Source organism: Chamaea fasciata, unplaced genomic scaffold (assembly GCF_029207755.1).
Source record: "Chamaea fasciata isolate MVZ Bird 193981 ecotype frontalis unplaced genomic scaffold, bChaFas1.0.hap1 SCAF_46, whole genome shotgun sequence".
NCBI classification, from domain to species: domain Eukaryota; kingdom Metazoa; phylum Chordata; class Aves; order Passeriformes; family Sylviidae; genus Chamaea; species Chamaea fasciata.
In genome coordinates, this window is record NW_027094131.1 from 504,738 (window position 1) to 527,718 (window position 22,981).

Consider the following 22,981-nt stretch of genomic DNA (forward strand, 5'->3'; position numbering starts at 1 on the left):
CTTCTGGAGCCCCCCCAGCCCCACCAGGACCCCCCGGGCCCCCCCCCGAGCCCCCCGACGCTGGAGGTTGCACATGAACTGCTGTTGGGCGCGAGGGAGCGTGTGAATAGTGAAAATAAACACAGAGTTTGTAACAGCCGCCGCCTGGAGCCCCCCACAAACCGGGGAATGGTGGGGAGGGGTCGCGCCGGGCCCGGGGGGTCGCGCAGGGTTGGCCACGCCCCCTTCCCGCCCTTATATGGGCGCGCGGAAGCGGCTCCGCTCACCCTCGCGCACTCAGGGCCGCACCCCCTTCCCGTGGCGTCACCGTTGCCTTATTTGGGCATGGAAACGGCGGGGGCGGGGCCGGGGATCCCCGGGACCGGGGGGCGCACAGGGACCCCGGAGAACACGGGGGGGCACAGGGATCCGCCGACACACGTGAGGGGCACAGGGTCCCCCACAATAATTGGGGCGGCATAGAGACCCCCAAGCACATGAAGGGGCACAGGAACCCCCCCCCCCCCAACACATGGGGGGCACAGGGAACCCCCCAGCACACGTGTGGGGAGGAAAAGGACCCCCCAAAACCTGGGGGGACATGGGGACACCCCCAAAACACGGTGAGGCACAGGGAGCCCCCAGCACGTGGAGGGTACACAGGGACTCCCCCCAAAACACGGGGGAGACACAGGGACCCCTCAAGCCGTGGTGGGGGTGGGGGCACGGGATACCCCCAACCCACCAGGGTCCCCCCACCTCGAGGTGGGGGGGTCACACAGGAACCCCCTCACTCACAGGACCCCCTCCAGCCCCTGGCGGGACCCCCTCAAACCGGGGGGGGGCCACAGGGAACCCCCCAATCCACGGGGGGGGGGGGGGGGAACAGAGAACCCCAGTCCCTGGGGGGGGATACGGACCCCCCCAACTCCCCGGGAATTCCATCCCGGGGCCCCCCCGGTCTCATTTCCGTCTCCGGCGCCGCCGAGACGCGCGGAGCCGCCCCGGGGCCGGATGCGGTGGCGGGCGCGGGGGGGCCCCGGGGCGGTCCCGGAGCGGCGGCGGGGCCGGATGCGGTGGCGGGGGGGGCCCGGGGGGGCCCGGGCGGTACAAGAGGCGCGGCGGGGCCGTCCCGGCGCACTCGGAGCGCGGCCGCCATGGAGGAGGCGCAGCGGCTGCTGACGGTGTCGGTGTGGAAGCTTTACCGGTGCCGCCTGCGGCGGGGCGGCCTCCGCCTGCACCGGAGCCTGCAGCTCTCGCTGCTCGTCCGCGCCGCCCGCCACCGCTACCTGAGCGCCCGCGCCGCCGCCGAGACCCTCCCGGGGCCGGCGCTCCCCGCGACCCCCGAGCGGGGGGACCCCCGAAACGCCCGGTGCCCCAACGAACCGACGGCGGAGCGCCCGCAGCGGCCGGAACCGGCCCCCCGCACCGAGCAGGAATGGGGGAACCCCCTCAGGGACTGCCCCGGGGACCACCGGAACCTCCCGACCGGAGCCCCCCGCAGTGAGTGGGACCGGCGGTGCCCCCCCCGCCGACCGACCGAGGATCCCCCGAGCCCCCCGAGCGGGGACAGCCCGGCCCCACGGCCCGCGGACCCCGCAAACCGGGACCGGGGCCCCCCGGCCGGAGGCCCCCGGGCCGGGCAGAAGCGGCGCAGCAGCGGCTCGGCGGGGCCGGGCCCGGGGCCGGTACCGAGCAAACGGGCGCGGCTGGAGGCGGAGGCGCCGCCGCTGCCCCCGGGGCCGCCCGTGCGCTGCTCGGGGCCGCCCGCGGCCGCCTTCGGCTTCCTGCTCCGCGCCGTCGGGGCGTGCTGAGCCCTCCGGGATCCCCCGGGACCCCCCGGACACGCGGAACTTAACGGGGATCGCCCCGGACACATGGAACCGGTTCTGGAAGCCCCCGGACACACGGAACTTACCGGGGATGCCCCCCGGACACGCGGAACTTACCGGAGACTCCCCCTGGACACGCGGAACTTAACGGGGATCCCCCGGACACGCGGAACTTAACGGGGACCCCCCCGGCACACACGGGACTTACCGGGGATAGCCCCCGGACACGCGGAACCGGTTCTGGACCCCCCCGGACACACGGAACTTAACGGGAATCCTCAAACTGCTGCGGGCCCCGCACCGATGGAACTGAATGGGGGCTCCCGGGGGGGCGTCTCCACCTCCCGGGGACCCCCGCCCTGGGGGGGGGGGGGCTCCAGGCTGGCCCTGCTGCCCCCACGCCCCCCTTAATTGTGCCTAATTATTATTTTGTTAATCAAATAAAAGTGGGTTTTGTGCAGCCGCTGTCTCGGGGGGTTGGGGGCGGGGGGTCGCCGTGTCCCCGTGACCCCTCGTGGGTTTGGGGGGGTCAGAGGGTTTGGGGGTGTCCGCTGGCTCCTCTGATGGGTCGGGCCGAACCGGGAGGGGGGGTGGGACCGCTGAGCCCCCCCCTCGCCTCTTCCCGCTCCGGTTTCCGGCCCGGCAGGACACGGGGGCGGGAGGGGAATGTCCGGCACCTGCCGCAGGGGTCGGGGCACCGCCGGGAAACTCCCCCGGTCCCGGGAAGGTCCCCGCGCGGTTACCGGGGTGTCACGGGGGGTTCGGGCCCCCGTGGGTGCCCGTGTGCCCCCCCCGCCCTGTGCCTCCCCCCACTGCCCCCCCCCCCCGATCCCGGGAAGGAGCGAGACGGGCTCGATCCAAAATTCCTTTTTTTTTAATGGTTCTGGTTTGGGACGGTTCGGGTTCGGTTTTCTTTTCTTTCTTTTTTTTTTTTTTTTTTTTTTTTTTTGTTTTGTTTTGTTTTGTTTGTTTTTTTTCTTTTTTTTGCCTTTTTTTGTCTTTGATCTTTTATTTTCTGGTTTCGGTAACTCGGTTCATGCAATGGCGGCGGCCCCGGTTCCGCCGCCTCCGTGCCTCGGGCGGGGGGGGCCGGTGCCCGTTCCCGGTGCCGGTGCCCGGTGCCGGTGCCCGTTCCCGCCGTTCCCGGTGGCGGTACCCGGGGCCCGGGGCCCCGTCCCGGAGCCTCCCGGGCTCCGCTCCCGGCCCGGCGGCTCCTCCCGGCCGGGGGCTCCCTCCGGGCGTGGGGAGGTTCGGGGGGTCCCGGGGAGGCTCGGGGGGGGTCCCCGGGGCCGCCCCCCCCGCGGCGGCGGCGGCTCCTCCAGATGATAAAACTCATCCATAGCCCCGGGAGCGGGCGGGGGGGGGGGGGGTGCGGTGTGGGTGGCGACGTCCACCCCCCTGGCCGCGACACGTCGCGGCGCGTGTGCGCCCTGTCGCGATATGTTGGCTACGTGCGCGCCCTGTCGCGACACGCGGTGGGAGGCGCCGCTAGCAGCAGTCATCGTCCGTCTCGCTGTAGGGGTCGCGGAGGCCGGGCCGCCCCTTCCCGGCGCCGTGGCCCGGGTAATACCCGTTCGGCAGCCGCCGGCCGGGCCGGGGCGGCGACGGGCCGGGCCCGCCGGGGGTGCCGGTGCCGCGGGGGACGCGGGGGGCGCGTCCGTCGAGCGGCGGCGGCGGCGGCGGCTCCGCGTCTCGGGGGGGCGGCCCCCGGGGGGGCTCGGGCCAGCGGGCGGCGGGGCGGGCGGCGGGGCGGGGGTCGGCGGGCGGCGGCGGGCGGCGGGGCCCGCGGGCGGCGGGGGGCGGCGCGGCGGGCGGGGGGCGGCGGGCGGCGGGCGAGTACGAGACGTGGGGCCGCGGCGTGGCGGGGGTCGGCGGGAGCTGGCGGCGGGCGCGGCGCGGGGTGCTGGTCCCCGACGTGGAGAGCACCGGGCTGCCGCTGACCGAGCTGCTGCCCTGCAGCGACAGCGACACGGGGTGGCGGCGGGGGGGGCACGGGCGATGGGGGGCGCGGGGAGGGGCGGGATGGACACGGCGGGGACGCGGCGGGGGCGGGGAGGGGGCACGGGGACGCCCGGAGAGCGGGAAGGGAGGCGCGGAGGGGACACGGGGACACACGGACACGGACACGGACACGGACACGGGGGGGGGGAGAGGTGAGGAGGGGGAATGAGGTCCCCGGGGTGTCGCAGGCGCGGTGGGGGGGGGGGGGGGACGACTCAGCCACGGGCCATGCAGGCACGGGAGGGGACAGAGGTGACACGGGGAGGAAAGCGGGGGGCGCCGGGTCCCCCCAAAGCACTGGCAAGGCGAAGCTCAGGGTCGGGAGGGGGGATGGGGGAAGCGGGGGCTGGAGAAGTTTGGAAGAGTCAGCCCGAGGGGGGGAACCTTGCACCCCAAATCTGGGGGTCCTGGGGAGCCTTACCCCGCCTCCCGCTCGGAGGGGAGGGGGGCTGGGGGTGAACCCCAATTGTTCCGTGCGGGGACCCGCGTTTGGGGGGGGGGTCCGTGAGCTCCCGGTGGAGACCCCCCTGCACGGCACCCCCCGGTGCCAGGCTGGGGGGGCCGGGGACTGTCACCCCCAATTCAGACGTCGGGGGGAGGTCCGTGCTCTCCGAGTGGGGGTGCTGAGGACTCCAGACCCATCTCAGAGCCGTGTCAGGGCGGGAGGGGGCCTGTGCACCCCCAAACCTCAGCACAGCCTCGGTGCCCCCCCTCCGGACTATGGGGGAGCCCCCAAACCCAACTGGGGGGAGGTTGAGACCCCTGATCAGGGGTGGGGGGGTCCCTGCACCCCAATTTTGGTCTGGGGGAGTTCCGGGGTCTTTCTGGGGAGGGGGGCGAGGTCCCCTCGGGAGATAAATGGGGAGATGGGGGGGCACCCCGAGACGTCCCAGGGAGGCAAAGCCGCTCCCCCTGGAGCCTCAGACGGATTTTTGTTTTGGGGGGGCGGGGGGGGGGCAGCTTCATTCCAAACTTTCCAGGGTGGCCGGAGCCTGGGGGGGCCGGAGCAGATGTTGGGGGGCCCCGAGCCGCTTACCTGGGCCACCCCTCGCCGTGACAGCGCAGCCAAAGCACAGCGATGGGGAAACAGAGAGGTGAATCACGGCAGGGCCCCCCCAAGCAGCCGGGGGGGCCGGGGGGGCCAAGCGAGGGGGGCTCTGTGCGGGCGGGGGGGGGCGCGGGAGGGGCCGAGAGCAGGGAGGGGAGGGGGCGCATCCGGAGGGGTCCAAGCGTCGCCGCCGCCCCCCCCCCGACCCCCAACACCCCCCAGATCCCCGCGGAGGGGTGTCCCCCCATCGCCCCCCCACTGGGTGCTGCCCCTCCTGGGGGGGTGGGGGCCGGACCCCCGAGGAGGTTTGGTTGGACACGAGGGAGGGGGGGCTGGACCCCCAAAGGGAGGGCCGGAACCCCAAGGCCGGGGGGCTGGACCCCCCCCAGGTGCAGTGCTGAGGGGGCTCTGCTGGTGTTAACTGGGACGCCACCAGTTCCAAACTGGGGCAGGCAGACCGAGCGGGGGGGGGGGGGGGCGCTGGGACTCCCCCCTGACCCAAACAGACCCTCGGGGTGCGGGGGGGGGGTCTCACAGCCCCCCCCCCCCAGCCTGAGCAGCACCCATGGGCGGGGGCGCCCCGGGGACGGGGGGGGGGTCTTTGGTTGAAGACACCGGGGGTGCAGCCCTTGTTCCCCCCACGGCGGGGGGGGGTCCTAGAGGCGGAGGGGGGGGGAGCGGAGGGGGGCACCCACCTGGCGGGGGGCGGCGTGTTCCCGGCCCTCGCTGGGGGAGCGGGACCAGCGCCGGTCCCGGGAGCGGGGCCGCCCGTAGTCGTGGCGCTCGGGGGGGGGCACGCAGCGGTCGCGGTCCCCCCCGGCGCCCCCCCCGTGGTGGTGGTGGTGGTGGTGGTGGTGGTGGTGCCGGTGCCGCCGGTCCTTGGGCCGTCCCCGCTCGGGGTCCCGCTCCTTGGGGGGGGCGTCCCCCGACTGCGTGGTGACACTCAGGTCCGTGCCCAGCCCTGGGGGGGACACGGCGGGGTCAGGGGGGGCCCGGGGGACACTGAGGGTCCGTGCCCAGCCCGGGGGGAGACACTGAGGAACCCGGGGGGGGCGGGGGGCAGGACGCGGGGTGACCCCGGCATGTGTGGGGGTCACGAGACGGTGACCCTGGGGACATCAGTGGCCGCTGACCTCGGGGCAGGAGACAAAGTCACCCCGCCGCCAGGCACGGGTTGCCTTGGGGACGCCCGGGGCGGGGTGGGGACGCGCGCGGCTCCCGGGGATCGCACCTGTGTCGCCGTCGGTGTAGCGGCTGAGGGAGCGCTCGGAGGCGCGGTGGCCGCGGTGGCCGCGGCGGGGGGTGGTGGCGCTGGCCGTCCTCGGCGGGGGGGACGCGCTCCAGGGAGAAATCGTCCAGGCGGACGCCGCGGGCGCGGGAGTGGCCCAGCAGCGACGCCGAGCGCTTCATGGGGCTCGAGTCCGCGATGGTCTGCGGGACACGGGCCGGGCGGTCACCGCGGCTCCGGGGGGACAGCTGGGCGGGGGGCTCTGGGGGGTGGCCAGCGGGGTCCGGGGGGGGGTTACCTGAGGGGGGCGGGGCCGGCCAGCTCCAGGGCTGGGTCACCTGAGTGCCCTGAGCCCTTCGGAGCTTCGGCTGCTCCTCCTGATCCCTCCCGCCCGTCCTTTATCCATCCATCCATCCATCCATCCATCCATCCGTTCGTCCATCCATCCATCATCCCTCCATCCTCCCCTTCCTTCCCCATCCCTCCTCCGGACACGGCATCTGATCAATGTCCCCTCAGAGCTGTCCCCTCCAGGGCTGTCTCCTCAGAGCTGTCCCCTCCAGGGCTGCCCCCTCAGAGATGCCCCCACGCCCCCCATCCCTGGTGGGTGCTGACCCCTCACACTCCGTGTCCCACCGCTGGGCTGGGGGGGACGTGGTGTTGTCACCGTGTCCCCACTGTCATCGTGTCCTCACTGTCACCGTGTCCCCAGGGCCCTGGGGCGGCCCCCCGGGGCAGATCCCCCCTCCCGCTGCTCTAAGCATTGAGCTGCTGACCCCTGAACGGGATCAGGGGGCACAGGGGGACAGCAGGTAGGGACAGGGACAGGGGGACAGGAGGACAGGGGTGCTGCTCCTCACTGACGAGGGTGCAGGTGTCAGTGCAGGGGGTGACACAGAGGGGACACGGGGGGGACACAGGGACAGGGGACAGTCGGGGGGACCGTGGGGGTCTAGTGGGGTGGAGGGTTTTGAGGATCCTGGAGGTGCCTGGGAAAGGAGCTCTGGAGGGGAGTGGGGGGGTCTGGGGGTGGCTGTGGGGCTCCGGGGGGGTCCGAGGGAGGCTGTAGGTGCCGGCGGGGTCTGGGGGGCAGGGGGCTCTGGCGGGGGGGCTCGGGGGCCCCGCGGTACCTACACTGAGGTTATTGCCTCGGGGTCGGACCTTCCTCCGCTGCCAGAGCCGGCCCAGGCGGTGCCCGAGGAGAGAAGGACAGCGCTGTGAACCCGGACCGGGGGTCCGGGGGGCGCGGGGAGGGGGCGGGCGGGGGGGGCGGGCGGAGCAGCCAGGCAGCGGCCGGGGGAGCAGCAGCAATGAGCAGAGCAGCCAGAGCGTCCCTGTCCCCGTCCCTGTCCCCACCCCGGCCATGCTGAGGCGCGGGGACACCCCCGAAGCTGGCGGCAGCGAGGCTGGGGAGCCCCCGGACCCCCCGACTGGAGCGGGAACAGCCTCGACTCTGCGCTGGGGCCCAGTTGTCCCCCCGCGGGGACCTGCGGCAACCGGGCCACCCCCCGTGTCGCCCCCCCCGCCCCAAAAGCCCCCTGCTGCCATGCTCATGCCCCCCTGGAGACCCCCAGCTCAGCGCTGCAGCCACCGCGGGGGACACGGGACACTGCCGGGGGACACCGCAGCTGTCCCGGCCCCCAAAACCGCCCCCTCCCCACCGTTAAAGCTGGGGGGGGGGGAGGTGGGCGATGGGGCCGTGCTGCCAGCCCGGGGACGGTCCCCAATGTCCTCGGGGTGACAGGGCGGGTGGGGACAGGGCTGTCCCCTCACCTGGGTGTCGGCGGGCAGGCGGGGCATGGAGGCGGCGCGGCCGTGGCCCTCCATGGGCAGGTAGTCGCTGTCAGAGTGGCCGTCCTTGGGCATCTCCCGCATCTCCACCAGCTGCGGCAGCGGGGAAACTGAGGCACGGTGGGGGCAGCGCCGGGACAGCCCCCCGGGCACAGCGGGGGGACAGGGATGGGGCTCAGGGGACCTCTGGGGACGATGGGGATGGGGCTCACAGGACACAGGGGGGACAGCGATGGGGCTCAGGGGACACGGCGGGGACAGGGATGGGGCTCAGGGGACACAGGGTGGACGGGGATGGAGCTCAGGGGACATGGAGGGGACAATGGGGATGGGGCTCAGGGGACCCGTGGGGACACACGTGGGGTTGGCCGGTGGCACCGGCGCTCACCTGGGAGTTGGGGCGGCTGTTGGGGACATCGTCAGGGTGTCCCCGCTCGGGGCTCCAGGTGCCGGTCCTCTGGAACATCTCCTGGGCGCGCTGGGTGACCCAGGACTGGCTCTCCTTCATGTCCCCGTCCCGCGCGGCCCTGGGGGGACAGCAGCGCTCAGAGCCCCCCCGGGGAGCACCGTGGACACTGGGGACACCGGGGTGGCACTTACGGCTCTGCCGCGGGCGCCGCGTCCGGCCCCGGGGGCCCCTCCTGGGTGGGCGACGGCGGCTCCATGCGCTGGAACATCAGTGGCGTCCGGTTCTGCGGGGATACGGGCGGCTGGACACCGGGACACCGGGACACGGGGACATGGGGACACGGGGACACCGGGACACAAGGACACTGGGAGGGGATGGGGATATGGGGAGGGGACAGGATTGGGATGGGGACACCGGAGGTGGCAGAGGAGAGGGCAGGGCTGGGCTGGGGCCCTTGGGGGGCTGCGGGGACACTGCAGGGTGACAGGGAGGGGACCCCATGGGACAGTGGCGGTGTCCCCACCTGCTCCTCACGCATGGCCTGCAGCTTCTTGGCCTTGCTCTGCCGGTAATACTCCATGATCATCATGGCCGCGTAGATCTTCCCCACCGTCAGGTCGGTGGCTGCGGGGACACGGGTCAGCGGGGACAGCGAGGGGACAGCACGGGGACAGCACGGGGACAGAGCAGCCGGGGCGGGCCCTTACACTTGTGCGGGGTGACAAGCAGGTCCAGGTTTTTGGGGGACAGGTTGGGCCAGATGGCGATCATCTCCTTGCGCAGCTCCGCGTCCATCTGCTGCTTGTCGGCCCCACCTGCGGGGACACGCGGGTGACACGGGTGGCTCCGGGTGTCCCCGGGGACCCGTGGGGACCCGTGTTCCCCCAAGTCCCTGTATCCCCTCACACCCTCCAAGTCCCCCCGTGTCCTCATGTCCCCTTATGCTGCCCGTGTCTCCTGTCCCCCCGTGCCCCTGGGTGTCCCCATGTGTCCCCCCGTGTCCCCATGTCCCCCTGTGTCCCCATATCCCCATGTGTCCCTGTGTCCACCACGTCCCCCCTTGTCCCCGCGTGTCCCCCCATGTCCCTGGGTGTCCCCCATGTCCCCCGGAGTGTCCCCATGTCCTCTCATGTCCCCTGTGTCCCCCTGTCCCTGTGTCCCCCATATCTCCATGTGTCCCCCACGTGTCCCCATGTGCTCCCGTGTCCCCAATGTCCCCCGGAGTCCCCCCTGTGTCCCCATGTCGCCCCACGTCCCCCGGTGTCCCCGTGCCTTTGGCGATCTTGATGTCCAGCGCGGTGCGGATCAGCGCCATCAGGGTGGAGTTGAAGTGCACCGTGTTGTCATCGGCCACCGGCAGGTCCATGCGGAGCAGCCGCTGCAGGGGGGGGACCCCAAATTTGGGGGGGCGGGGTCAGCCGGCACCCCCGAGCCCCCCATCCCGGGGGGGCGGGGCTGGCGAGAAGGCGGGGGCCCCCCCGCGCAGCCGGCGGGGAAACTGAGGCACGACCCCTCCACCCCAAACCCCCCCCCGGCCTCCCGCCTTCTCCCCACGGAATTCCCACTGCGGGGGGGGGGAGTACACGGCCAAGCGGGACCCCCAAAATTTTTTTGGTGGGGGGGCGGCGCATGCGGCTCATGCAGCAGGAGAGGGGAGGGGGGGCTCATTCCCAGTCTCATTCCAGAGGTTTTTTGGGGTGCAATCCGGCATCCTCAGGGTGAGGGGGGGGACACACGTGCGGGGGGGGGGGGGAGCGATGAGTTTGCCAAGCCTCAGCCCCGAGCCCCCTCCCAGCCCCCGCTGCCCCTCCCAAAAAAGAGCGGCCCCCCCCCGACCCCCCCATGCAGCCCCGCGGGGAGGGGGAGTGCAGAGCAGGGGGTGGGAGCGAGCGGTGCCGGGGGGGAAACTGAGGCACGGACCTCCCCCATGCCCGACCCCACCACGATGCAGGACCCCCTCCCCACCCCACCCCACGATGCAGCTCTGGAGCCCCCGAGGTTCGGGGGGGGTCAGGGGCCGTGCAGCAGCCGGGGGGGGCCGGGGGAGGCTCACTGCGGGGTGCGGGGTGGGGCTGGGAGAGGGGGGGTCTCTAAAAATGAGGGCCGGCCCGCAGGGGACCCCCGATATGGGGGCAGGGCCTCGTGGGGAGACCCCAAACAGGGGCTCTCGGGGGGCTGGTTGAGCCCTTTGGGGAGACCCCTAAAGGAGATCTTGGGGGGGACTTGAAATGGGGACTGGAGGGGGGGGGCACTGAGCCCCACAGGGGACCCCAGAGAGGGGTGGGAGGGGCTGGGGGAGCCCTTTAGGGGGACCCCAGTTCGGGGCTTTTGGGGCACCCCAGACAGGGGGTCCTGGGGAGGGGGAGCTGAGTCCCATGGGGGACCCCAAAGGAAATCTCTGAGGGACCCCAAATAGGGGCGGGGGGGGTCTCGGTGGTCCCTTCGGGGAGACCTCAAAAGGAAATCTCTGGGGGGATCTTTGAGGGGTCCAGCTGAGCCCCAGGGGGACCCCAAAACCCCTTTGGGGTGCGTGCGGGGGTCCCCGGGGGGGATGGCGGGGGGCGCATCTTACCCAGCCCGTCCGGGGGGGGCTCAGCAGGGGCCGGCGGCCGCAGGAGGGAAAAAAAAAAAACAACACCAAAAAAAAAACCAAAAAACCAAAAAAAAAAACCCCAAAATCCCCTAAAACCCCCCCAAAATGCGGCCGGGGGAGGCCGGGGCCGGGGGGGGGCGCACCCCCGGGGGGGTTATTCTACCTTATAGGCCACGCGGGGGGGGCAGCTGGTGCCCAGCCCCAGCGGCGGCGACATGTGCCGCAGCATTTCGTACATGTCGGCGAGGGTCAGGCGGCCCCTGGGGGCGAGAGAGGGGGGGGGACACACCGGGGGGGGGTTACACCGGGCCGGGGGGGGGGACACCGAAGGAGAAGAAATTCTAGGAGGAAAGTAAAAAAAAAAATAAAAATAAAAAAAAAAAAAGGATGGAAAATGCGGGAGTTTAAAAAAAAAAAAAAAACAGAAATTGAAATAGCGGAAATGATGAAAGGTAAAAATGGGAAAGGCAGCGGGAATCGGGAAGAGTAAAAAGAGTTGGGAGCGGGGATGGGAAAAAATGAAAGGGAGGAAAAAGGAAAAAGCAAATGAATGTCAAAGAAAATTGGGGGGGGGGGAATCATAAAAATATTAGAAGGTGAAGGTGGGAAAGGATAAAAGGCAAAAAAAAAAAAAAGAAAGTAGAGGGAATCAAAAGCAGGAAAAATTTTGAAAAGGAAAAAATTAAAATGGGAAAACGGAAAGTAATCATGAAAAATAGCGATAATAAAGAATAAGATAAATAAAAATAATAAAAGGTAAAAATAACAAGAATAAAAAATGAAAATAATAAAAAGTAATGATAATAACGACAATAAAAATAATAATTTTTATTGCTATTATTTTTACTTTTTATCATTTTATGTTTTATTTCTATGTTGTTATGTTTACTTTTTATTATTTTTATTGTTAGAAAGCAAAAAAGCACCAAAACAAGGAATATGAAAAACAATAAGTAAAGATAAAACAGCAAATGAAAATCTAAAAAATAAAAATTATAAAAACATCAGAATAATTTGCAGTGATAAACCCGAAAATTATAAAAAATAATAGAAGTTTAGATAATCAGCAAAATAAGAAAAATTGATTAAATCATGGAAAGTAATAAAAACAGGAAAACAAGACAGTATAATAAAACTAATGTAATAAAAATAATGTAATAGACACTTCTACGTTTGAAACTGATGAAAAAAAAATCAATAAAACCAATGAGAACATAAAGTTATAAGGATTACGAGAAAAATTACAAAAATTAAATGATTAAAAATAATTATGCAGCAAAAAGGATAAAGGCGAGAAGAAAAAAAAGGAAAATTAATAAAGAGGATAAGGAGTGCAAGAAGAATGAGGAGAATAAAAAGAACAAAGAGAATGAAAAAAAACGGGATTATGAAAAAAAAATAAAGTAATAAAAGCACATAACTGATGTCGAAAAAAATTTAAATACCAAAAAAAATTAAATTACAATTTAAAATAATTTTAAAATTAAATAAATGTTTTATTTTAAATAACTAAAAAAGTAGAATAATTAAATAACGAAAATAATTAATGAAAATAATTTAAAAACCTAAAATAATCAATAAATTAAAATAATTATTTATTCATAAAATAAATATTTATATATAAAATAAATAACAAAGATAACGAAAATAAATAACAAAAGTAATATAATAAGGAAAATAATAACGAAAATCATTTAACAAAAATAATTTAACAATGAAAACAATTTAATAATAAAAATAATTAAATAACAAAAAAAATGAAAACTATTAAATAATTGCAAACAAGTACATAACGATAAATAATTAAACAATGACGGATAATTAAACCACAGAAAACGAACGACTAAAAAAAAGCGATGACAGAAAAGAACTGCAAAAACCCAAACCAAGGCAAAGCAGAATTTCCCCGTCTCGGCCCCACCCGCGGTGGGGGGAGGATTTGGGGGAGTCGGTTTTTGGGGGGGGTGGGGGTGCCCCATGCCGGGGGGGCCGCGGGCAGCCGGGGGGGTTGGGGGGGGTCTCCATGCCGGGGTCCGGCAGGCCGGGCGCGGGGGGGTATATAAATATACGGGATGTATATGTATATACGGCGCCGGGAAGCACATTCCAGCCCCGGGGGGGGCGCGGGGGGGCGAACCTTGCAGGCCACCCTATGGGGGCATTTCTTGCCCAGCCCCAGGGGGGGGGAGATCACGCGCAACAAACTGTACATGTCCCGGTAGTGGATGCGCCCGCTGCAAGAGACACACGTTAGTGGGGGATGGGACCCCCCCCGGAGCCCCCCGGGACCCCCCCGGGCCGGGCTGGGGCACGGCGGGACCCCCGAGACCCCCCCCGGGCTAGGGGGGCTGCGGGACGGGCGCCTTGGTGGGGAATGGGGAGGTTTGGGAAGTAAAGACACCCCCCCCCCAGGCCCCCCGGGATGGGGCAGGGGCGACAGAAACCCCCAGGACTCCCCCCCCGAGGGGATTTGGGCACCCCAAAACTCCCCCCGGGGGCAACTGGGGGCTCCAGGGACTGCTCGGGGCCATTTCAGGGCGGGGGGAGGTGGTGGCAGTCCCTGGGGACACCCCCGAGGCGGGGAGACACACCAGGGGACCCCCGAGGGGGGCCCAGAGGGCTTGGGGGGGTCTCGGTCACCTTTCCTGTCCCCTCCCCAGGGACCCCGCGGCGACAGGGGGGACACGTGACCCCTCTGCCGTGTCCCCGGCACTGGGAGGGGTCCGGGGGTGTCCCGGGGGTGTCCCGGGGGTGTCCCTGTCCCCTCCCCGGCGCCCCCCGGGGGGTCCTTACCAGGCGGCGGGGTCGTACTCGGCCCAGACCCGCACGTACTCGTCCAGGTGGTGCGGGCCCAGGATGGACGAGTCGCGCGTCAGGTACTCGAAGTTGTCCATGATGACGGCGACAAAGAGGTTCAGCATCTTCGGGGGAGGGGGCACGGGGGGAGTCAGGGGTGTCCCCTCCTCTAGAGCCCCCCAGACCCCTCCGGAGACCCCCAGGCTCAGTGAAGGGAGAGGAAGGAGGTGGAGGAAGGAGCGGAGGTGCGGGGTGTGGGGAGGAGGCTCCGGGGGCGGTTTGGGGACCCCCCCGGCGGGGGCGCGGGCGGTTCGGGGACCCCCACCCCCCAGGGTCCTGCTCACCAGGAAGGAGCAGAGGAAGATGAAGGAGACGAAGTAGAAGTAGGCGAACTCATTGCCGCACTCGTCCTCCTTGATGCCCGAGTTCTCGTCGCACGGCTTCCCGCTGAGGCACGACAGCATGATCTCGTGCCACGCCTCCCCGGTGGCGCTCCTGGCAACAGGGGACACGCCCGTCACACACACGGCAGCGGGGACACGGCCGGGGGACACGGTGGGGCGGGTCTCCTAGCGCGGGTGGCACCGGGATGGCGCTGGGACATAGCCAGGTGGTGCTGAGGTGGCACTGGGTACCCGGGTGACACTGGGTGACACTGGGATGGGGCCAGGGGATGTGCTGGGGTGGCACTGGGCACCCAGGTGACACTGGCATTACACCAGGGGACGTGCTGGCGTGGTGACAGTGGGGTGACAGCGCGGCTCACCTGAAGAGCAGCATCAGCGCCTGGAAGAAGGTGCGGAAGTTGTTGTGCTGGGTGATGGCCGACTCATCATCCTCCTCCTCAATCCCGATGTTTCCAAACACCTGGGAGGGGGCCGGGGCAGCTCAGGGAGGGCTGGGGGTGTCACCTGCACCTGGGGGTGTCACCTGCACCCGCCAGGGTCTCACCTGCATCCCGATGATGGCGTAGATGAAGAAGAGCATGGCGATGAGCAGGCACACGTAGGGCAGGGCCTGGGGGCACAGCGGGGCCGGTCACAGGGGGCTGGGGTGGCCCTTGGGGGGGCACTGGGGGCACAGCGGGGTTTTGGGGGCACCTTGAAGGACTGGACGAAGGTCCAGAGCAGGATGCGGATGGTGTAGCCCTGGCGCAGAAGCTTGATGAGCCGGGCGGCGCGGAAGAGCCGCAGGAAGCTCAGGTTGATGAAGTTGTTCTGGGGGGGAGGAGACACGGAAAAAAGGGGGTGAGGGGGGAAGAGGACCCCGGGAACGGGGCTGGGGAAGGGGCAGCGGTGCCCACCTACCCCAAACTCGGTCACCAGGATGTCCGTGATGCTGCCCAGGACTGTCACAAAGTCAAAGACGTTCCAGGCGTCGCGGAAGTAATTCTGGGAAAGGGGAGAAGGGATGTGGGGTCCCAGGCGCCGGGGCACCCCTGCCCCGGCCCCCCAAATCTCGGGGGGGGCCTGTGGTGGATCCCTATATCCAGGATGCCCGGTGACAGATCTGGGGTGCTCATCCCAGGAGGTCCCTGGGGTCCCCTGAGGTTTTGGGGTCCTCTGGGGTCCCCGACATTCCTGAGGTTCCCTGATGCCTTGGGTCCCCCCCATGTCCCCAGGGTGCCCTGGTGGCCAGGGGTCCCCCCAGCCCCGGGGTCCCCAGCGTCCCCCCGTACCAGGACACCGAAGGCCATGATCTTGAGGAGACACTCGAGGGAGAAGAGGGAGGTGAAGACGTTGTTGAACATCTTGAGGACGTTCTCATAGGTGTCGGAGGCGTCGTAGAACTGCGGGGACAGTGCGGGAGGGTGGGGACAGGGGCGCATTGCGGGGTGGGGTGGGTCTAGGGGGGCAGGGATGGGTGTGGGGGGACAGGGACATGTCCTGGGGGTACAGGGATGTTTCCTGGGCAGGGAACAGATCCCAGAGGTGGTTCTGGGGGGACAGGGACGACTCCCAGGGGGAGAGAAGCGCAGGACAAAGCTGGGGTCTGGGAATGGATCCAGGGACAGGTCCAGGGCACAGAGGGGACAGAGCAGGACAAACCCCAGGGGGGACAGGACCGGGGGGGGGGGGACCTGGAGGGCTCACAGGGGGCTGCCAACAACCCCTGGGGGGCTCCCTGGCCCCCCCAGCGCCGTCCCTGCCCACCTTCATCATGAGCACGATGGTGTTGAGGGCGATCATGGCCATGATGGTGTACTCGAAGGGCGGCGACACCACGAACTGCCACATGCGGTACTGGAAGCTCTGGCGGTTCTGGGGCATGTGCCGGGTCAGCGGCTTGGCGCTGATGGCGAAGTCGATGCAGGCTCTCTGCGGGGAGGGGACACGGGTGTCACCCACCCCGGCACGGCTCCCCCAGGCCCCGTGGGGGCAGCGCCGGGCGCGGGGGCCGCACCTCGTTCTTCTCCAGGCTGTACTCCTCCATCATCTTGTCCCCCTGCTCCTGGAAGGTGATGATGATCAAGGCCACGAAGATGTTGACGAAGAAGAAGGGGAAGACGACGAAGTAGACGACGTAGAAGATGGACATCTCCATGCGGTACCCGGGGCTCGGGCCCTGGTTCTCGTACGTGGCGTCCACCGAGTGCTTGAGGACCCTGTGGCGGGAGTGGGGCAGGGGCAGGCTGGGGGTCCCGCCGCCCCCCGCAGACCCCTCCAGATCCCCCGGCCCCAGACCCCTGCAGCCTTACTGCGGCCACCCCTCGCCGGTGGAGACGGTGAAGAGGGTGAGCAGTGCCCAGAGCACGTTGTCGTAGTGAAACTCGTACTTCTTCCACTCGCGCTTCTGCGCCTTCACCTCGTTGTCCTTCTCGTACACCAGGTACTCGCCCCTGCCCGGGGAGGGGCGGTGGGCGGGGGCCGGGCGGGCGGGGCAGGCCCCTCCCGGCCGGGCCCTACCTGCAGTCCTTCTCGAACTCCTTGGACTCATCTGTGCAGTAGAAGAATTTCCCCTTGAAGAGCTGCACGGCCACCACGGCGAAGATGAACATGAAGAGCATGTAGACGATGAGGATGTTGAGGACGTTCTTGAGCGAGTTCACCACGCAGTCGAACACGGCCTGGGCAGGGAGGGGGGCAGGCGGGAAGGGAGGGGGTCAGCACCGCTGGGTGGGACCCCTCGAATTCTTCCTCCCGGTGGGACCCCCCGAATTCTTCCCCCCGGAGCCCACCTTGAGCTTGGGCAGCCTCTTGATGGTCTTCAGGGGCCGGAGCACGCGGAGGACGCGCAGGGACTTGATGGTGTTGATGTCCTTCCCTTTGCTGCTGCCACTGAGGGGAGGCGAACGGGGGGCATGGGACCCCTGGCGTCACCGGGACACACCCCCAGAACCCCCACAGGACCGGGGGCAGTCCCAGCCCCTCCTACCACCGCTCCCTCCAGGCTGAGCCCCGCCCCCTCACGAGTTTGCCTGAGGCGGTTTTTTGGGGGGGCGGGGGTGGGAATTTGGGGAGGGGGGAGCGAGGCACGACCATGAGCACGAGGAGAGGACGAGGACGGAGACAAAGGCAGAAGGATTTACCGTGAGCTGCTCCTGCGGCGCGGGCAGAGGAAGCGGAGAGACAAGGCACGGTCAGAGCCCCCCCGGCACCTCCAGGCTCCCCCGAGGGAGGAGAGACCCTCGGGGCAGCCCCACCTCCCGGGAGGTGGTCGGGGTCTGCTCCGGGTTTGCTCCCCTGGTACTTGGGGGCTGCTCGGTCTCACCAGAGATGCTCAGCCTTTACTCAGAGGCTGTTCAGTTACTCAGGGGGTGCTCAGCCTTTACTCAGAGGCTGCTCAGTTACTCAGGGGATGCTCAGTTACTCAGGGGGTGCTCAGCCTTTACTCAGAGGCTGCTCAGTTACTCAGGGGATGCTCAGTTACTCAGGGGATGCTCAGCCTTTACTCAAAGGCTGCTCAGTTACTCAGGGGATGCTCAGTTACTCAGAGGCTGCTCAGTTACTCAGAAGGTGCTCAGACTTTACTCGGAGGCTGCTCAGTTACTCAGGGGGTGCTCAACCTCTGTTTTAAGGCTGCTGAGACACTTGGGGGGTTCTCACCCTTTACTCAGGGGTCCCTTGCCCCTTCCTAGCGGGCTCCTCCTCCTTCCCTGCCACACCGACACGGGGACGGTGACAGAACAACACAGACGCGGTGACAAGCGGCCGAGGACGGACGTCAAGCGACAACAGAGAGCGTGGGCAGCTGGACAGACCCTCCACCCCCCGCACCCCCATCCCCAGTGCGTCCCCCCCGGGCACTCACGTGAAGGCAAAGGCCACCAGCGCCCCGCTGACCACGATGAAATCCAGAATGTTCCACAGGTCCCGGAAATAGGCACCTTGGTGAAGCACCAGCCCCAGATCCACCATCTGTGGGGGCAACGGGGGGGTCAGGGGGCTCCGGGGGGACCCCCCAGCCCTGCAGACTCTCCCCCCGCTCACCTTGATCACCATCTCGAAAGTGAAGACCCCCGTGAAGACGTAATCGAAGTAGCGCAGCACCTGTGGAGGGGGAGGGCACGGCTGGGACAGCCCTGGCAGCCCCAGAGTGCCCCAGGACTCCCCACAGCACCCCCAGAACCCCCCAGAGCCCTCCAGGACTCCCCACAGCCCCCCCAGAACCCCCCAGAGCCCTCCAGGACTCCCTAGAGCCCCCCCAGAATCCCCCAGAGACGCCCAGGACCCCCCAGTACCCCCAGAACCCCCCAGAGTCCCCCCAGCACCCCAGGTTTCCCACCTTCCCCCATGGCCGCACTGGTTCTCTTAGAGTCGGCCCACACCCACTGCGGACACCCCCACTTTAGGAGTTATTTTGGGGTCCCCCCACCCACAGATCAGCCCGGGGGGGTGGAAAGGGGGGGTCTCACGTTGTTGCGGGGGGCGTTGGGCTGCACGGGGTCCTCGGCCGCCAGTGCGATGCTGCTCATGGCAATGACCATGAGGATGCACATCTCAAAGTACCGCAGGTTCACGATGTAGTGGCACAGCCGCCGGAACCTGCCGGGGACACGGTGAGGGCAGAGCCCTGGACGCCCCCGGAACCCCCTCGGGACCCCCCAGACTCCCCGGGCCCTGCTGCTCCCCGCGGTGCTCACGGGTTGGTGGTGGAGAGGATGAACATGGAGCTGTAGGGCACCATGGGCTTGGGGCCGTTCTCGTCCTGCCCGTCGCCTTCCTCCTCCTTCTTCTCCTCCTCCTCCTTGCGGGGCAGCGGCTCGGGGTTGGCGTTCCTGTTCACTGCGGGGGCAGCGCCGTCAGGGACCCCCGGGGCCTCCCAGAACCCCCAGACCACCCCCCTCATCCCCTAAACGTCCCCCCGGACCCCCCTCATGTCCCAGACCCCCCCGGGCCCCCCCAGACCTCCGCGGGCTGCCCCACCTTGGACCAGGGCGTTGCTGGGGGGCGGCGGGAAGGGCGGTGGGATGTCCACGGCCGTGTGCTCCGGCTTGCCGCCGCCCTTGGAGGGGTTGTTGGGGGGGCCGGGGTTGGTGACCACCAGGCTGTTCTCGGGGGGCGGGGGGTTGGCAGCGGGGGGCGGCCGGCGGGGGGGCCCGGCGGTGGGGCAGGGGGTGTGGTTGCCCACGGCGGGGGGCGCGGGGGGCTCGGCCGTGGCCAGTTTGTTGTTCTTCATGTTGTCGATGTCCTCGGCAACGGGGGGCTCCCGGCGCCCCAGGTCCTGCTGGATGGGGCGGGTGGTGGAGAGCGTGGGGCCCGACGGCGCCGGGGGCGGCTGCGTCTCCCTGGGGGCGAGCAGAGGGGCGGGGGGGGGGGCGCTCAGAGCGGACCCCCCGGCACCCCCAGAACCGCTCCGGGGAGCCGGGAGCGCCGGGTGACGGTTTGTTCTCTCTTGGGATGCAGAGCAGCCCCCGCGCAGAGGGTCCCACCAACCCCCGGGGGTCCCTCCCGCGCCCTCACCTCCTCCGCCGGTGCCGCCGCTCCTTGTCCTCCCTCCTGGCCTCGCCGTCGTACCCGGGCGGCGGCCCGTGCCGGTGCCGCCGCCGCCGCTCGCCGTCCCCGTGCTCCCCTTCGCCCTCGCCCCGCGGCGGCCGCCCCCCTTCCCGGTGCCGCGGCCGCCGCTCGGGCCGGGCGCCCTCCTCGCCCTCCTCGGGCGCTCTCCGGTGCCCGCGGTGCCGACGGTGCTCCCGCTCGGGCGGCGGGGACCCGGCGCGGCCGTCGCGGCTGCGGTGCCGCCCCTTAGGCCGCTCGCCCTCGGCGTAGCCGCGCTCCTGGCTGGGCTCCCGCTCCGGCTCCCGGCTGCTGCTGCGGGGCCGGCGGCTGCCGGGGGGTCCCGCGGGGTCCCCGGGCCGGGGGCCGCCGCCGTGCTCGGGGTACCGCGGCTGCTGCCGGCGCAGCTCCTCGGCGCGGAGCGGCCCGAAGCGGGGGTCGGGCGGGGGCTCCCCGGGGCGCGTCTTGTTGGTGTTGTTGTTGCGGTTCTCCTGTGGGTCCACGACCAGCGGCCGGTCCAGGTGAGTCTTCATGTCCGGGCGCAGGTGGCGGGCGTAGGGAACCTTCCAGCGCTCCTCGGGGTCCAGCTCGCTGTACAGCGCCTCCCGGCTCGCCAGCAGGTTCTGCTTCCTCAGCTCGCTCGTGCGCTGCTCCCACACCGACTTGGAGGACTTCTGGTTCTTCTGCTGCTCCTTCCTGCGGCCCCGGGGGCGGGATTGGGTCGGGAGGGGCCGGGGAGCGGACGGGACGGGGGTCGGGATGGAGCCGGGGCGTGTCCGGGACGGAGGCGAGGGCGGGGATGGGATGGAGCCGGGACAGAGCCGGGATGGGGCGGGGATGGAGTCACGGATGGATCTGGGCTGCAGCCAAGATCGATCCGCAGATGGAGCTGAGATGGAGCCAGGATGGAGCCGAGGAAGGAGCCAGGATGGACCCAGGGACGGAGCTGGGATGGAGCCGGGGCGGATCCGGGGATGGCGCTGAAGAAGGATTCAGGATGGACCCAAGGATGGAGCCGGGGTGGGCCTGGCCTGGCTCTGGGGCGCCTCCGGGTGGTCCCGGCGGGCTCCGGACACTCACATGGTGACGGACATGTTGGCTGCGGACAGCGGGCTGACCTCGGCCACCTCCTTCGCCTTCTGCAGCGCCAGCTTCTGGTTGGCGGCTTCCTCCTCCTCCTGCTCGTCCTGCAAAGCCCCAGCCCCGCGTCCAGCCCGGCTCCGAGACCCCCCCAGAGACCCCCCGGACCCTCCAAAGGCCCCGGACCCCTGACCTTGGTGAGCTCCTGCGCGTTGGCCAGGTTGTCCACGGCGATGGCCAAGAAGACGTTCAGGAGGGTGTCTGGGAGTGGTGTCAAGGCAAAGCGGGGTCCAGGACAGTCCCTCCCCTCCCAGGACTCCCCTCGAGCCCCCCCAGGAGCCCCCGGGACACCCCGGGACCCCCAGGATACAGTTGCCGAAGAGGGTGAGGACAATGAAGTAGACGGAGAAAACCATCCCGCCCTTGACGCCGCCCTGAGATTTGATCCCGTCGTACATCACCGCGTTCCAGTCTTCTCCCGTCAGGATCTGGGGGGAGCGAGGAGCCCTGGGGGCAGTGGGGACCCCCCCACGAGCCCCTCGCCCTCTCGGGAGCCCCTCCCCCGGGGGCGGGGCCTACCTGAAACACCGTCATTATTGCTGCTGGGAAAGTGTCGAAATTGGTGGGAGGGGTCCCGTCGTCGAAATTGAACCTGGGGGAGTTTGGGGGGGGGCAGCGGTGGGAGCCCCACCAGCACCATGCGCCCCCCGAGCAGGGACCTGGGGGCACAGAGACCCCCCCCTTCTCCCTCTGGGAACTGGGGGGGGACATCCCGGGGGTCCCCATTTCCCCCCGGTCACTCACTGTCCCCCGAAGAGCTGCATCCCCAAAAGGGCGAAGACGACGATGAAGAGGAAGAGGAGGAAGAGGAGGCTGATGATGGATTTCATGGAGTTCAGCAGGGACACCACCAGGTTCCGCAGGGAAGCCCAGTACCTGCGGAGACAGCGCCAGGCTGTGGAGGCGTGGGGGGACACGGGGGGGACACGGGGACACCAGAGGACACCAGGGGACACCGGGGGACATCAGGGGACACTGGACTCACTTGGTGACTTTGAAGATGCGCAGTAACCTGAGAGCTCGCAGCACGCTGATCCCAAAGGATGTTCCTGGCTTCACAACAGCCCAGATCACCTCGAAGATGCTTCCGATGATAACCTGGGAGCGGACCCCTGGACGATCCTCATCCCACCCCACTGATCCTATACCACCCTATCCCACCCCATTATCCCATCCCATTCCCACCCCATTCCCATCCCATCCCACTGATCCTATCCCATCCCATTATCCCATCCCACCCCATTATCCCATCCCATTCCACTAATCCCACCCCATCAATCCCATCCCATTATCCCACCCATTTCCCATCCCATTCCCACCCCATTATCCCCTCATCCCCTCCCGGCACTCACGGCACAGTCGAAGCAGTTGAAGGACGAGTGGAAGTAAGGCCGCGTCCCCAGCCCGTACATTTTTATAAACATTTCGGACATAAAGAGTCCCAAGAAAATGAATTCTGCATAGTCTGGGGAGGGGGGGACACAGCAGTGAGGGGGGGGGGGACACTCCGGGGGGTCCCGGGGCTCTCCTGGGCTGGGGAATCCCAAAGGAGAAGGGGGATCCCAAAAGCTGAGGGGGTGTCCCATGAGCTAGAGGGGTCCAGGGGGAGTGCTCGGGAGGCTCTGGGGAGGGGGCCTGGTGGGTACTGGGGAGCTCCAGGAGCCTCCAGTGGGTCTGGGGGTGCTCTGTGGGGCTCTCCCCGGGGCTCTGGGGCTCCAGGATGACTCCCCGAGACTGGTGTGGGTGGTTGTGGTGCAGCACAGAGAGCTGGGGGCTGCCAGGGAGCTCTGGGGGGAGGTTTGGGGTGTCTCCGGGGGGCCGCGGGGGGCTGACTCACAGAGGAAGTCGGAAAGCCAATCTGGCTGGTCGTAGTGAACGATAGCAACACACAGGGTGTTGAGGGCTACCAGACTGAGCACGGTCCAGTAGAAGGCCTGAGTTTTCACCATCCGCCGGATGTGGAAGCGCATCCGCCGCTCCCGCTTGTGGAAGAAGGTGGCGTTCTCCAGCTTGGCACTTTTGAGGCTGGCACGGGCGAAGGGGGACCCTGCGGGAGACCCCCCCGGGCCCAGAGTGTCACCCCGGGCTGTCCCTGTGTCACCCACTGCACCTCAAACTGTTCCCGTGTCACCCTGGGCTGTCCCTGTGTCACCCCCTGCCCCCCAAACCATCCCCGCGTCACCCCGGGCTGTCCCTGTGTCACCCACCGCCCCCCAAACCATCCCTGTGTC

The 22,981-nt window shown here is 67.1% G+C and overlaps 2 protein-coding genes across 2 annotated transcripts in view; one reads left to right on the forward strand and one right to left on the reverse strand.

Moving 5' to 3' along the window:
- Positions 1 to 1,108: 1,108 nt before the first annotated feature.
- Positions 1,109 to 2,271, forward strand: IER2 (immediate early response 2). Its single transcript, XM_066207729.1, has one exon. The coding sequence runs from the start codon at positions 1,137 to 1,139 to the stop codon at positions 1,791 to 1,793; it is 657 nt and encodes a 218-aa protein (XP_066063826.1). The 5' UTR covers positions 1,109 to 1,136; the 3' UTR covers positions 1,794 to 2,271.
- A 428-nt stretch (positions 2,272 to 2,699) lies between these two features.
- The window catches only part of CACNA1A (calcium voltage-gated channel subunit alpha1 A), a 29,792-nt gene continuing 9,510 nt past the window's right edge, over positions 2,700 to 22,981 (reverse strand). The window contains 38 exon segments of the mRNA XM_066207642.1: positions 2,700 to 3,764; positions 5,556 to 5,821; positions 6,092 to 6,161; positions 6,163 to 6,291; positions 7,223 to 7,258; positions 7,862 to 7,972; positions 8,268 to 8,406; positions 8,480 to 8,571; positions 8,812 to 8,912; positions 8,996 to 9,103; positions 9,561 to 9,666; positions 13,019 to 13,115; positions 13,675 to 13,802; positions 14,022 to 14,172; positions 14,444 to 14,544; positions 14,629 to 14,694; positions 14,778 to 14,894; positions 14,985 to 15,068; positions 15,356 to 15,466; positions 15,831 to 15,995; positions 16,081 to 16,282; positions 16,376 to 16,516; positions 16,584 to 16,744; positions 16,856 to 16,955; positions 17,929 to 18,035; positions 18,108 to 18,167; positions 18,533 to 18,662; positions 18,761 to 18,902; positions 19,044 to 19,405; positions 19,581 to 20,306; positions 20,691 to 20,797; positions 20,884 to 20,951; positions 21,061 to 21,178; positions 21,270 to 21,342; positions 21,495 to 21,626; positions 21,736 to 21,848; positions 22,103 to 22,215; positions 22,588 to 22,797. Of these exon segments, the coding sequence (XP_066063739.1) occupies positions 3,300 to 3,764; positions 5,556 to 5,821; positions 6,092 to 6,161; positions 6,163 to 6,291; positions 7,223 to 7,258; positions 7,862 to 7,972; positions 8,268 to 8,406; positions 8,480 to 8,571; positions 8,812 to 8,912; positions 8,996 to 9,103; positions 9,561 to 9,666; positions 13,019 to 13,115; positions 13,675 to 13,802; positions 14,022 to 14,172; positions 14,444 to 14,544; positions 14,629 to 14,694; positions 14,778 to 14,894; positions 14,985 to 15,068; positions 15,356 to 15,466; positions 15,831 to 15,995; positions 16,081 to 16,282; positions 16,376 to 16,516; positions 16,584 to 16,744; positions 16,856 to 16,955; positions 17,929 to 18,035; positions 18,108 to 18,167; positions 18,533 to 18,662; positions 18,761 to 18,902; positions 19,044 to 19,405; positions 19,581 to 20,306; positions 20,691 to 20,797; positions 20,884 to 20,951; positions 21,061 to 21,178; positions 21,270 to 21,342; positions 21,495 to 21,626; positions 21,736 to 21,848; positions 22,103 to 22,215; positions 22,588 to 22,797 (5,708 nt within the window). The 3' untranslated portion in view covers positions 2,700 to 3,299.